At 42.9% G+C, this 14,049-nt stretch overlaps 1 protein-coding gene across 1 annotated transcript; it reads left to right on the top strand.

Annotated features, from left to right (window-relative positions):
* Positions 1–5,385: 5,385 nt before the first annotated feature.
* On the top strand, positions 5,386–6,240 carry olig3 (oligodendrocyte transcription factor 3). The gene has a single exon (XM_070916346.1). It carries the CDS (start codon positions 5,386–5,388, stop codon positions 6,238–6,240), a length of 855 nt encoding a protein of 284 aa, XP_070772447.1.
* Positions 6,241–14,049: the final 7,809 nt, after the last annotated feature.

The following is a 14,049-nucleotide window of genomic DNA, read 5'->3' as shown; positions in this document are numbered from 1 at the left end:
TTGTGTTTCCAGATATTGTCAGGTATTGTTCGGGACTAAGCAGTGAGGTAAAGAGGAAACAGGAGTTTTTATTTACCCAAATAAATGCAAAAACATTATAAACCAAGAAGTTCATAATTAGACCTATAAAAGAGGTCAACACAACATAACTGGGCTCAATATAAGAACAACTAAATAAGGTGTTAACTGAATAAATTGACCGGCCACAATATTCTTCCCCTTGAACAATGGTTGGCATCCAGTTTTTTTGGTGGATCAGACAATAGATTTACAATCTCAATCCCCTCTTAAAACTAAATAAATGGCAGCACATGGTTCGGCCCGATGAGCTGGCTCCAGGATTTAAGAGTTCTTGGCCCTCAGCCACACCTTTTCCTCCACCAGGAAGGGACCTCCCCCAACAACCAGGTAACTCAAAGACAAAGAAACAAACAATTCATGCGAATGGAAATGAAATTAATCTGTGTAGGTAGAAAAACGAACGAGGTGTCAGAGTGTGAATTGGGATTGTATTGTGTGGCTGTGTTCAAAGTGGACAAATGATACAACAGCAACAGCAAAAAAGTAGAGTAGTGCTTTGTTTTAAGGGTTCACAAGCCAAAGAAATTAGTTCAGTAGTCTCAGAAAGTGCCCCAGAACAACATATTTACGTTCAAGTGATGAAACGGTCCAGTGGCTCTCGTCATTACGACAAGAATAAAGGAAGTATGGTAAGAAGGAAGTATCTTTTAAGCTAACATGCTAACTGCCACCTGCTGGATATCTAAAATCCTTCAGTGTGTATATAGACATGCACAAACAGACTTTAGAAATTAGAATTAAATTAAAAAGTAAAAACATGACAAAGTATATGAAAGGTTGGACTGCAGCTGTAGAAGGTGCCAGGATGTTTAGGATGATTACACAAATATGACGAAGACAAATCATCAAATTCCAGTAACCAGAAACAGAGAGAAGGCATTTACATTAAATCATTTTCACCGAGACACTTTTAACACCTAAACAGAGCTTGAATGGCCAAAGTCGATCATTTCCAAGATATGTGTCAATGCGACAGATGTTGTAGTAGTTTTTTTTATGAAAGGTTACACGTTCGGCTGCGACCTTGACCTCGTGTCTCCCTCCTGAGTGTGTATTGTCTCCCGTTAAGCGCCGCGCTCCTTCCAGCTCCGGTTTGTGCCACAGTGCCGACTACTGTCCTCACATGCTGCTGGAGGGACGCCTCCTTTGACTGTTTACTGCCCTGAGCTGATTAGAGGGGGTCTAGTGGCCGGGCCCACCCACGAGGGAGAGAGACGGAGAGGAAAGAGGTTGTTTCTGGAGAGCAGAGGTCCTCTTCTCGGATATATCTAAACTTTAAATCCATGGCTAAAATGTCTACATACCTCATAGTTTGTTCGATATATGAGACACTGTCATACTGAAATCATAATTAGTCCTCCCTTTTCACAAAATGTATTGTGAATATTTTTTTGGCTGGAGGGGCGTGTCTGTGTTTGATTGACAGCAGCTGGCAGGCTGAGCTCCGGTACTGAACTCCAGCAGAGGAAACAAGAGAAAAGGTAAACAAACTTGTGTTGTAGCAGAAGAGAGACAACAGCACCAGCATCTGATGGACCGAAGTGACATTTGCAGGAAAGTTTACATGTTGTTTAGTATACTGTAGCTGAGCGGCTAATTGGAAAAATAACCTTCAGACTGATGTTAGCAGTGCACTTTCATTTGGTCACTCATTCAACAAGCTATGGAACAGGACAAGGTGTGTGCAGGTTTGCAAGTTTGCAGGATGGAGGTAGAGAGGCGGGCCGAAAGATCGCTGGCTCGATCCCCGGCACCAGCAGGAGGGTGTATTCTGAAGGTATATGTGTGTTCTGACTGAAGGGTGGCTGGTATCACATCTGCGGTGCAGGCGACCTCGTGCCTCTCAGGTGAAATGTGGGGGGACTGTATGTGTAACAGCTATTCAATTTGCTCTGTAAAGCCGGAGGAACTGCAGATTCAGGTGGTAATTCCCTGTTCATCACTACTCATATTGTCACATTGCTTTTACATTCTCAGTTGATAATTATTATAAAAATATTGATTTATAGCCGCTTTAAAAACAGACGTCACGTTCCTGTGAGAGTACGCTAAAGAACATCTTCGTCCTTGTTAATTTACAGTATCAGTGACACAAAATGAGGCCAAACAAGAAAACACAACCTGCTACTGCATACTGTGAGAAATAAAATACCACACTCTCATACCTCGGGAGAAATATTAGAAAAACTGAATTGTTAAAAACAAATAGTTTGAGGAATACAGGGGACTTGAAGGCTTAACTGAAGGAAAATTAAAGAATTGGAAAGGTTGTGATATGTTCTCTAAAAATTTGCATGTGTTTAAGAGTTTATTCACACATCAGCCAATAAATACTCACTCTGACATCTCAGAGTGTCGATGCTCTACACACACTGAAAATCACTGACCCAGTAGACACAATACTGACTTTACCCAGTACCAGATGGTTTTGATCCAGTGTTAATGTAATATTTTTTTTATATTACTCTAACTAAAACTATGGTTATTTTGAGTCAGTGTCTCACACAAGAAGCTCATGTTTTACCTTAAAACGGTCACAAATGTTAGTTGTACAAATGTAATGTAAGTAAGTTTAAATGTAGGTTTAAAAACAACCAGTTGTCTGGGGTGGTTTTGTTTAAAGTTACCCCAGTATTGACCCAAATTGTAAGTATCTTGACCCAGTGACTTTTAGCGTGTAACTAAGTGTCCTTTCGCTGCCCAGAAAAGTGATGTGAGAGGGCAGAGAGCCACTTATGGAAGACAGACCGATAAAAAGCGAGAGAGTTGCAAGCAGAGCCTGAAGCTGGAGAGGAGTGCAGACAGTAAGCGAGAGAGTGTGAGAGGAGGAGAGAGAGATACGAACAGAGGAATGAAAGGAAAGCGAGGAGCTTACGCAGTGAAAAGAGCACATTAGGGGCGACCTGCTGCGACAGTAGTGTGGGGAACGGTGAATAACTGCCTCCATTTAGACCAGTGTCCTGGTGGTGTGGAGCTGGGGGCCTCAGATGGACACACACACACACACTCAAAAACACCAAGAAATACATAAATGACGTAAAAGAAACCCATTCAAATGCATGTGTTCCTGCACAAATTGATACCTGACACACACACACACATGTTCACACACCTCCTCTGAGCTGCCCCCCCCCCCGCATTCACGCATTTCTCCACATTGGCCGGATTAGGAACACTTTCTCTTGGGTGTGCGAGGCTGCCCCACACACAAAGAAACACTTGGGGACAGGATTAGTAGGCTTACAGCGGATTCACATATGTCCAGTTCAAGCAATTGGTATTCAAAGCTTTACACTTTCAAATGCCACCAAGAGAGAGCAAAGCCGACCAGCGCTTTTCTTTGCATTGGCAGCACCTTTATGAGAAGGGCTCTTTTGCTGGGCCAACAATGAGGCCGTGAATACACATTTTTACTGTTCTACCAGGGAGATCTCATCGGGCACCGAGAAGAGTTTGAGACAGACTTTATTATCTGGGTTTGAAGTGCTGGGTGGGTGGGAGGGTGTGCAGACGGACGGATGGATGGATGGATGGATGGATAGACAGATGGATGGATGGATGGATGGAGGGATGCTGAGGTGGTGGTGGTCAGAGGACGAGTGCTTCAGTTACTTCCACATGTTATTGTTGGTGGCCCGTTCCTCCACTCCACCTCCACAAAACGGATCTGGAGGAGACTCTTCAGAGTGGAGAGAGCAGCTCTCAGCAGCTCAATGTAGACAATACTGACTCAATTTAACGTATTCTCCCACTGTTTTAATACAACACACACCTTTTAGAGATCAGTGTGTTTGCTTAATAAAATGTCTTATGATAGATCAGTGTTTTGTGTCCATTTTCATAAATTGGTTTATTGTATTATTTTGAAAATACAGTAAATGGCTGATTTTTTATTTTTTATTATTTTAATTTTATTCCTTGACAGTTTCTGTAGTTTGGCATTTCAATGAATGTGTGTGTTTGCCTCTTGAGAGAAGAAAAGCATCTTGAAATGCTATAAAACTGTATTATGAGCAGTTTTTTTTTGGTATTTTAAATGTCATCTAGTCTACATTTTAAAATAATCAACTGCTGAATATTATTAATCAAAATTGAGTTTGTTCCAGTTTTACTTTTTAGGAATAAAATTATTAACGAAAACAGTTATAAGCTATTAAATATCCAATAATAATAATAATAATAATAATAATAATAATAAAGATAATGGTAGCACATGGAAGCGGTGAGAAGTTTATGAAGGTCCAGACTCTGACGACCACATGCTGCCATATGGCCAGCAGAGTGCCGAGAGCCGGAGCGGGCATGTTACCTCTGTCCCAGCGGAGGCCACGCTCCCCTGCGGCAGCAGGAGCCGCTGAATGGGGAAAGCAATTTCCCTTCTCATTCCTCCTCATCCCCTCAGGCAACCACCGGCCGGACCGCGGAGACTTTGGTTAGCTGTCCGATAATAAACACCAGTCTTCAAAGTGAACACAGTGTGAGAGGCCGGTGAAGTTTTTAACTGGTGTCTCCTCTTCATCATGCATTTGAACAATAATTTGTATCTGTGAGATCAAAACACGTTTTAAAATTTGTCGCGATCTTATAACGATGATCAATGATTATTTTGTGCGTAAAATGCGCAGCAGACAAAACAGGCCACGAAGAGAAAACAGTGTTCCGGCAGATTTTGACAGATGAAGTGCAGGAGGCTCAAAACCACCTCTGAGACATCTATAACTTTGACAAAAATCTCATAAAAGAAGCAATTTTAAAACTGACCAGTTTGTCCAAGGAAGAGCAACTTTCTGATCCACGAGAGGAAGAGAAAGATGAAGAAAAGAGAAGAGAAGAAGAGGAAGATGAGAGAGGAGAAGAGACGGAGAGGCGCGCTGTGCCCCCCGACAGTGTCCTGACAATGGCAGTGAATGGTTGCGCACCGCGGTCACTGGGACAGTCAAAGCACACCGCCCCCTTTCTAACGGGCACGTCATCCTCCTAACTAGGCGTTATGAATAGGAAAGCCGCTTTTGTCTGCCCACATGTATAAATACCCACTATCAGTGTCCTCCTCACCGCAGAGACGCTGAGACACAGAGAGAGAGAAAAGACAGAGAGCCGGCAGAGGCGAAGTGGTCACCGATGTGATAAGAAGGACAGAAGCGCGGGACAGGAGGGACCACATCAGGTGACTAGAGTGACTGAAGGCTCCAGAAAGAGAGGGAGACCGAGAGAGAGAGGAAAAGGAGAGAGTGAGAGTGAGAGAGAGAGGGAGGAAGCCAGCAGCGACCTCCTACCCAACAACCTCGGAAGCGAACCCATAAAATGAATTCAGACTCCAGCTCGAGCAGCAGAGCCTCTTCCCCGGACATGGACGGCATGTTCCTCCGAGACCATCACCCTCACCACCACCTCCTCCACCACCACCACGTCGGCTCCTCAGTGTCCTCGTCTACGCAGAGCGGCGAGCAGCAGCGCCAGAAGTCAACCGGCGGAGACGGCAAGTCAGCTTCTGTGGGGAGCAGCAGAGACCGAGACAGCAACAAGTTCAAACTGAAGAAGCAAGTCACCGAGGAGGAAATGTACCACCTCCGACTCAAGATTAACGGCCGGGAGCGGAAGCGCATGCACGACCTCAACCTGGCCATGGACGGCCTGCGCGAGGTGATGCCCTACGCGCACGGGCCCTCGGTGCGGAAGTTGTCCAAGATCGCCACGCTGCTTCTCGCCAGGAACTACATCCTGATGCTCAACAGCTCCTTGGACGAGATGAAGCGGCTGGTGGGGGAGATTTACGGAGGGCAGCACTCTGCTTTCCACTGCGGCACCGTGGCGCCCGGCGGACACTCCGGGGGCCCCGCAGCTGCAGCCGCCGCCGCTGCCGCCGCCGCCGCCGCCGCGCACCAGGTGCACCCTCTCCTCGGAAGCGCGCTGTCTTCCTCCACCACCTCCACCCTGTCGAGCGCGCTGCCGGGGCTCACGTCTATCCGGGCTCCCCACTCCCTGATGAAGGGCTCCCCGGCTGCGCCCCAGGCCCTGCAGCTGGGCCCCGGCTTCCAGCACTGGGCCGGACTGCCGTGTCCCTGCACCATCTGCCAGGTGCCTCCTCCTCCACACATCCCCATCACCTCCACCGGCCTCACGAGACTCACAGGGGAGGGCAAGGACCTGATGAAATGATGCTGACAGACACGTAGAGACTGAGATGTGCTGATGTTTGTAAATAGAGAATTCAGGGCATGAGGGTGCATTTGGCCTCACTGGTGCATGTTGTTGTTTAGTCTGTTTTCTTGTTTGGCGTATGAGAAAAAAAAGTGTTATTTTCCTCCTTGTAACAAGGACTTATAAAGACTGATTTTGCCAACTGAAGGTAAAAAGAAAAAGTTGTGTGTCATGCAACAAGATGCCACGAGCCTCTTGTGTCTTAGTCTCTCACCTCGACGTGAAAGCTGAAGGAGGTTTGCATGAACATTTTGATCTCATTTCACACTTTCTTTTTTTGTATCAGGCGTCATTTTGTGAAAACGAAGAATGTTCTCTGTGCCTTGTACCAAGGATTTTAAACCTGAGTTGTGAATGAAAATAATGTGTTTGGCTAAAAATGATTCTGCCACCGCGGAGATTTTGTTTTAAAATCTAAGTTTTTAGATTTATTATGTCCATCTGTGGTCCGAGTTCCATGTTTTATTTTTTATTTACTTTTTTTTGTTTGCATGATGGTATAATTATCACAGCATGATTATTTTTGCTGACCTGAATTTGTTATGCCCAGAGACCCCGTGTCTTTATTTTTGTACATTGTTGATGACTGATGAAATATTTATTATCGCCCAGCGTCCCTGGATGAAATTTCAATAAAACTGAAATTATGGATCATATCCACTGTCTCCCCCTCTTCTTATAATCACTTGGAAAAACATCATAAACAATGTCAACTCTGTTAAACTTACAGAAGTCTAGTTTAGGTAAATTCTACTTATTGTTTTGTTTTAATTGCACATTGAAAGCTCACAGCCTCCCAGAAATACACGAACTGTTTATTTTTCAGATGAAGACAAACCTCTAAATATATTCCTTTATTTTAGCCAAAACATATTTAAATCTCGCACATTTTCAGTATTTAAATATCATTTTAAATTATACATTTGTGTCGTACTCTATAATAAACTAAAGGCCTCGATGTGTTCACTTTTACAGACTCTCTGTTTCCACTGGTCGCTTATTATTTTAAATAAAGAAGATGAAATTTAACAGAATAGATATTAACAGCAATATGTTGATTATAGACAAAATATTTAAAAGGAAAACTGCAAGTGAGTGAACGAAAATTTCACTCTGGCGACTGACTTTTTCCTTTTAAACGATTCTTACTGAAACTGACTGTTCCTGATTATAGACGAGTGTTGCGGCACTTTAAGGATTTAGTTGTTTGTCTATTAAAATTAATATTTTGGATCCAGCTCTAGAATTAAGTGAGGAAAGCCCGAAAGCTTCATAGGTCCATTTTCTGCAGCCACAAGCCACTTTTTTGACTTCAGCTGGTAATTTAATTTTCCTTCTCTCTCATCTTTGCACCAAAAACACAGCTCATAATGAGTTAAACTACAGACGTGCTCAGACAGCATTTATTCAACATTTCCGAGCAGCCAAACACAAATGTTAAGAGGGAGAAAACGAGGCTGAAATGAGGCGCTGGGCTGCAGCCTAATGGAGCCCCGTTGAATGGCTCCCTGCAGCAGCGAGAAAATGATCCGCCTTGGGGAGCGCGGAGCAGTTTGTCCGCCGGGTCCCTTGGGTGTTTCTCCGTCTCATCTCTGCAGCGACAGAATGTATGTTTGTGGAGATTACAAGTTAATTGTTCATGGGGGACCAAGAGGAGAAAATCACATCACAGAAAGGCGTCGGGATTACAGGCTACTAAATGCAGAAGATTATACATTCAGACCCCCTCCTCGGCCTCGCCGCATGCAAATGAGTGTGTGGATTAAAAAAAAGAAAGAAAGAAAGAAAGAGACAGAAAAAGAAAAGGAGAAGAAGCCCTTTTGTAGCTTATTTGGAGGGAAGAAAACACAAGTTCTGTGGCTAAGTTGAGAAAGAGTGAAAGAGTTCATTTTACACTTCTTCTTTTTTTTGTCTTTAGGAATGAGTATAGCCTGTCTGTCCCTCGCAGGCTGCCAGATGGGATGTAAAGAGCTGGGTAGCTGCTATGGCCTTTTAACCACACAACACTGAGGAGGATGTTGTCAAGGGAAGCTGGCGGTTTGCGAGTTAATAGTCATGAGTTGGGGTAATTACTTAAGGTTTATTATGCTCTGGTTTCAAAGGAAATGGACTCTTCAATGGGCCGAGAAATACTTCTTAATTCTGGCTAATTAGGAGCCGAGTAGAGCAGAGACAACTGCTGCTGCTGCCATCAAGCACTGTTACATTCATGCAGGGGGATCATTTGTAAGTAAGCCACAAAATAATGCACAAAACGATCATGCACATGCAAATAACATGCACAAAACAAATGCAAACCATGGCAGTTGCATGTTAAAGAGATGCATGTAAATCACTGCTGTGAATCTTGATGATAATATGGTAACAGGAGTATTTATTGCTACTGGCCTGCACTCTAAAATGTAAGATTTTTCTACTGTGATTCAGCTAAAAGCCTACAGGTACATGAAGAAAATGAAAAAGTAATCACAAACTATGGTTGAATTAAGTGTTTTCTGTCACTGTGTTTATCGTAATGGTGGGGCTTATCTTCTTAGCAGGGTTCGCAAAAATTATCCTCATTAGACTCAGACTTTTATTTATACTTTTACCTAATCGTGTAAATCCCACTGAGATTCAAATTCCTCTCTTACATCCAGGGAGGCCCGGCAAAGACGGGGAGCTGGAGAGGACATGATAATGATGTAGCATAACAAATAAAGCAAACTAAAAAACTGAATATATTAAGTTAAAGATTAAAATATTGAACAAGAAAAAGAAAGGAGAGGCAGAGAGCTGTGAAAGACAGCTAGAAAATGCAGAAATGCTTTGTTGTTTCACAGGTATTTGAGCAACTTTTTATTCTAATGGCAGTTAAACTGAAGACACTTTTCAGGCCTTTTTGGCACTTCTTCCCTTTTCTTTCCACTTATTCTGCTTTGTAAAAGTCTGCAGCAAGCGTCTAAACCTCAAAGCCTCAATGGGAGACAGATCTCATGTGAATAGACGAATAAATGAGCTAAAATAAATGAGTTGAGTTAACTTTATAGGAACATTCAACACAGCATACTGATAACAAAGCCACCACAGACACAAGAACATATTAAAGTACATAAAGCGGCATAAACGTAAAACATAGATTAAGAACAATGTGCCTTAAAGTGTGAAAGGATTCCACTTCAAATATGCAAAATACCATCAATAATTACAAAAACAACCATAAACTAAAAACGAAACACAGTAAAGTGGAATTGACTCAGGGAATGAACTTCTTTGAAACTGATTTAAACCAGAGTTGTCTGAACTGCATATATAAATAAGTCTGACAGACAGATGAAAGATATAATTCCTCCAGAAGTCCGGTCTCAGGCTGGTCAGCTCCTCCTTTCACAGGGTTTGACAAACTACTGGTCCTTTACAGAGCACACACCTGTTACTGGGAGCCACTTGAGGTTTATCACTTAAAGCAACACTGCTTTGTTCACCCTCTCCACACACACACACACGCACACACACGCACACACACACACACACACACACACAGGCCTTTTTTCACTCTTGGATGCTAACAAGACAACGAATGCTGTCAGCCTCACTCTGTCGCCTGCAGACCGAGCTGCCTTTTCCTAAATCTAACCTCAAAGTCTGAATCTGTGAATTTGTTTTGATTAAAACACACTGATAGATGCTCGCCAGCTCCATCATTGATAAGAGCTTTACAAAGCTGCACGTATGAAGCTCTTAAGTCAGATATGTACAGACATTGAGGGGCTTTTAAGGCTTTTACAACTCCAGAGTTTGTATAAATCTCATTTGGCAAACGCAGACTGTTGCTGCTCAATCTGAAGAGTCCTGTGTGTGTGTGAGTGTGTGTGTGTGTGTGTGTGTGTGTGTGTGTGTGTGTGTGCGTGCGAGAGAGTGTGTGAAGTGCTCTGCTGGTTTGTTTACTTGCTCGGTCAGTGAGCTGCTGCAGGGCCGGTGCCTGAGGGCAGCAATTGAAAATAAATTTCAGTTGAATAAGGGGCAGCGGCCGCATCAGCCGAACTGCTGCTAGAACAAAAGCAGTTGAGGGGATAAGTTATTGAGCGGGCTGACAGCCTGAACGAGGCTGATTATAACTGCCTGGTCGTGCTCTGTGTGTCACAGTCGTAGAGAGTGAAGCAGGTGCAGAGGCCAGTCCTTCTCTGTGTCGACCTCTCTCTACCTCTCTCTCTCTGCCCTCGGGGAAGCCCCGGGGCCCTCTGCCCTCCTGTCCTCAGCTGATTCCATAGACTAATGTTTAACCCATACTGCCAAAACAGAAAGCATATTTCCATCATAAGAGCGCTTTGCCATCGCCATTAGCGCCTGAGCTCATTTGCATGTTAATTGTGCAGTTAGAGAGGTGGTGTTGACACTTCCCTTTGTCCACGCAGGGTCGCGGGAAGTGAGAGGATGGGGCTGCAGACTGACGTCCATGTGTGTTATTGTTTCAGGCTGGTTGTATCGTCTGCTGTCATGGGACTTCCAAACACAATGGAAAATAGATAAAGTTGATTTGATAAGGTTATACATACTGTAATATTGAATAAAGCTCCCATCTGTAAGAAGTTTAATATAAAACATGATGAAACTTGTTAAAATCGAGTAATTTTTCAGACGTTTAAATGTGAAAAATACAGAAAGTGGTGGAAAATAATAGTACATTTACTCAAGTATTGTACTTATGTACAATTCTGAAGTATTTTAAGTCTATGCTACATTATACATTACAATTCAGAGGTAAATATTATACTTTTCATTCAGCTCAGTTTATCTGACAGCTGTAGTTACTTTAAAGATTTTACACACAGAACATGTGATGTGTTGCTATAGATGAAACTACAGTACTACAATGCGTATTATCAGCTAAATGTACTCAGTTGATCATTCGATTGGTTGATTGACAAAAGATTAATCAACAACAATTTTCATAAAAATATCAAACATTCACTTGTTCCAGCTTCTTAAATGTGAGTATTCGGTGCTTTTCTTTGATTTTATATCACTGTAAATTAAATGTCTTTGGGTTTTTGAACTGTTGGTCAAACAAAACAAGTCATTTGAAATCCTCACCTCAGGATGCTATTTTTTAACATTTTGTATCCTAAAAGATGAATCAGCAAATCTAAATGATAAATGATGCGGCCCTAAATATCATATTTATAATCATGTAATGCATGATGAGTACTTTTACTGTTGATACTTTAAGTATAATTTGCTGATAATGCTTATTTACTTTTACGTGACATTTTGAATGCAGCTTGTTTACGATTACATTCTGAGTTCTTCATTAAATTACCACGTGAGCGTGAGCGTTGTCAATGTTATTAATTATGGGCCTGTAAAATAAAGAAAATATAACGCGCAGACAACCTTCCTGACAAAACGGACATACTGTGTTTACACAGCGTGCAAAATGTGCACAAGAAGACAAACTTGTTTTCACACACAAACACACGCACTCACACTTTTCATTTGTCCGCACACAAGCCAGTTCTGGTGTGAATTTTGTGTAATAAATACAGATTCAGCCAGACAGAAAGTGCCTGTGTGTGTGTGTGTGTGTGTGTGTGTGTGTGTGTGTGTGTGTGTCAGCAGTAATATCCTCCTACAGTGACTGACAGATGGCGTTCAGTGTTTGGCCGTAAATGTGCTCTCTGAGTGTTTGTCTGTGTGCCAGTCGCCTGTAGTTTGGAGACTCCCCGTGAGAGTCTAACTGTCCTGACACTGCTCAAAACCAACTGTCCTTGATTGTCAACCATGGATGAACCGCAGCGTATGTGTGTGTACGCGTGTGTGTATATATATGTGTGGTTGGTTGTGTATGCGGTGGCCTTCTGGAAAGAGCGGGAGCAGGCCAGAGGAGCAGATGTTAATGGGAGAGATATATCTATCTAAATCTCTGGCCACCACATGCTTCAAATCTGCCACGGAGGAACGAGTCTCTCAGCAAGATGACACGGGGAAAACAGAGCAGGGGAGCTTTTTTTTTCTTTCTTAAATATAGGAGACGGAGTGAAGCAAAGATTTTGAGTGTGTCTATATGTGTGTGTGTGTGTGTGTGTGTGTGTGTGTGTGTGCCAGCTCCGGGTCTGGCACAGTGCTGGGTGACAGTCCCCTCTCAGCGGGGAGAGTCGGGCGACAAAGTGAAACATGGTCGTGAGGAGAGCGAGCCACGACTGAAGCCAAGAACAGACAACACAAATAGAGAGATCAGACCACCTCTTTGTACGGTCCAGTCCAAAATGAAATAAAAACGTGTTTGATAATGTTCCTTCACTGACAACAAAATGAAAACAGGGGATTAAAACACAAAAAAAAAAGTTCTGAAATGAAGGGAGTTTGAATGTGGACCAAGTTGTTTTGGCTGTGAAGGCAGCATGACGTCCTTCTGTGGTTGATACAGTAAATGTTTTCAGAGGTTTTCAGCCATGAAATTACTTTCATTGTGAACACTTTCTAACAATCTGTGACTTTCCAGGACAGTGGATTTAGCCATCAGACTTTTACGTAAGCGGTTATACACGGCAAGGTCTTAATATGGTGGAGAAGAGTCTGTTGCTTTCTATATCAGGACATCTCCGAGTGTATTATCAGGCTTATTCTACAGCCACTTACCAAAGGCAAAAAGCAAAGCTGTGTTCAAATCATCGTCAAATCATCATTTCTATCTCTTTTGATAATATTGTATCTGGGAATGCTGCAACATCGCTACACGACAGGACATGCAGGTTGTAAACACACCAGCAGTTTAGGATTATGTACTGCACATTAAATCACTTTATTTGTAGGTAAAACTGAAAGTGAACATAGTGCAAGCAGGTCAAAGTTGAACCAGGAAGTCGATCTGTAAACAGTGATGGATGTTCAAAACGGCCAGGAGACGTTACTTGTTTGTTACCTTTGGACAGAACCAGGCTAGCTTAGCTGTTTTTCTAACTTCTACATTATTCTATATAATCACATTTGTACCGCGGCTGAAAAGAGATGCTGTTTTATACGTTTATTTGAAGTCACTTTCGCCTATCGTTTAGGTCGGTTTCAACAGTGAGAGTTAATATGCTAAAGTAATGGAAGCAGTGCTGTTGCCATGGTTACCTGCAGTTTAATATACAAGTCTGCTGGCCAATCCGAAAGTTTCTGCTTAAAAACAACATCCAAACGTTATTTCTTTGACTTTTAAACGGTCTCGCACCTTTAGCAAAAAGAAACCATGTATTTAAAGCGAATCACTGGTTGTATGCGATCATGTTTGGACTGCAGTGACCCCCCTTTTATTAAGCTTTTCTTTCTTTTGTAACTAAACTAATAAAAGGAGGGATTCAAACAGGCCTTTGGGAATTGCACTAACATCTCTGTTGGCAGCAGTGTAAAAAACAGACATTACACCCCTCCGACTCGGGGTACGTGGCTTGGCATCAGCCCACATTTACACCCTACAGCCAGTCTAACCTTCGTGTCTATCATGCATCAGTTGGCAGCAGAAGTAACATATAGATAACACCTCTCCGCTCTCTCTCACTCTGTCCAGATGTTACCCCACTTCCACTTGCCAGCTGACCAGATAAAAATAAAGGCTTTCAACAAAGAAACTCGATCACCTTTAAGGATTTCAAACCTTTTCATTACATTTCCTCAGGTCTGTCTCTGAGTATGTGGTCTGGCAGTGCAGTTAACCCAGGCGTTAGCCCACTACCTAACCCTCTGTGTGGAGCTGGCGGTGATGTTAAAGCAGACATTAGCCTCCTCCCTCTGGCCTGGATTCAG

Source organism: Enoplosus armatus, chromosome 12, assembly GCF_043641665.1.
Source record: "Enoplosus armatus isolate fEnoArm2 chromosome 12, fEnoArm2.hap1, whole genome shotgun sequence".
In the NCBI taxonomy this organism is placed as follows: Eukaryota; Metazoa; Chordata; class Actinopteri; order Centrarchiformes; family Enoplosidae; genus Enoplosus; species Enoplosus armatus.
The sequence above is the reverse complement of the archived record's forward strand: the minus strand, read 5'-3'. Positions and strand labels throughout refer to the sequence as shown.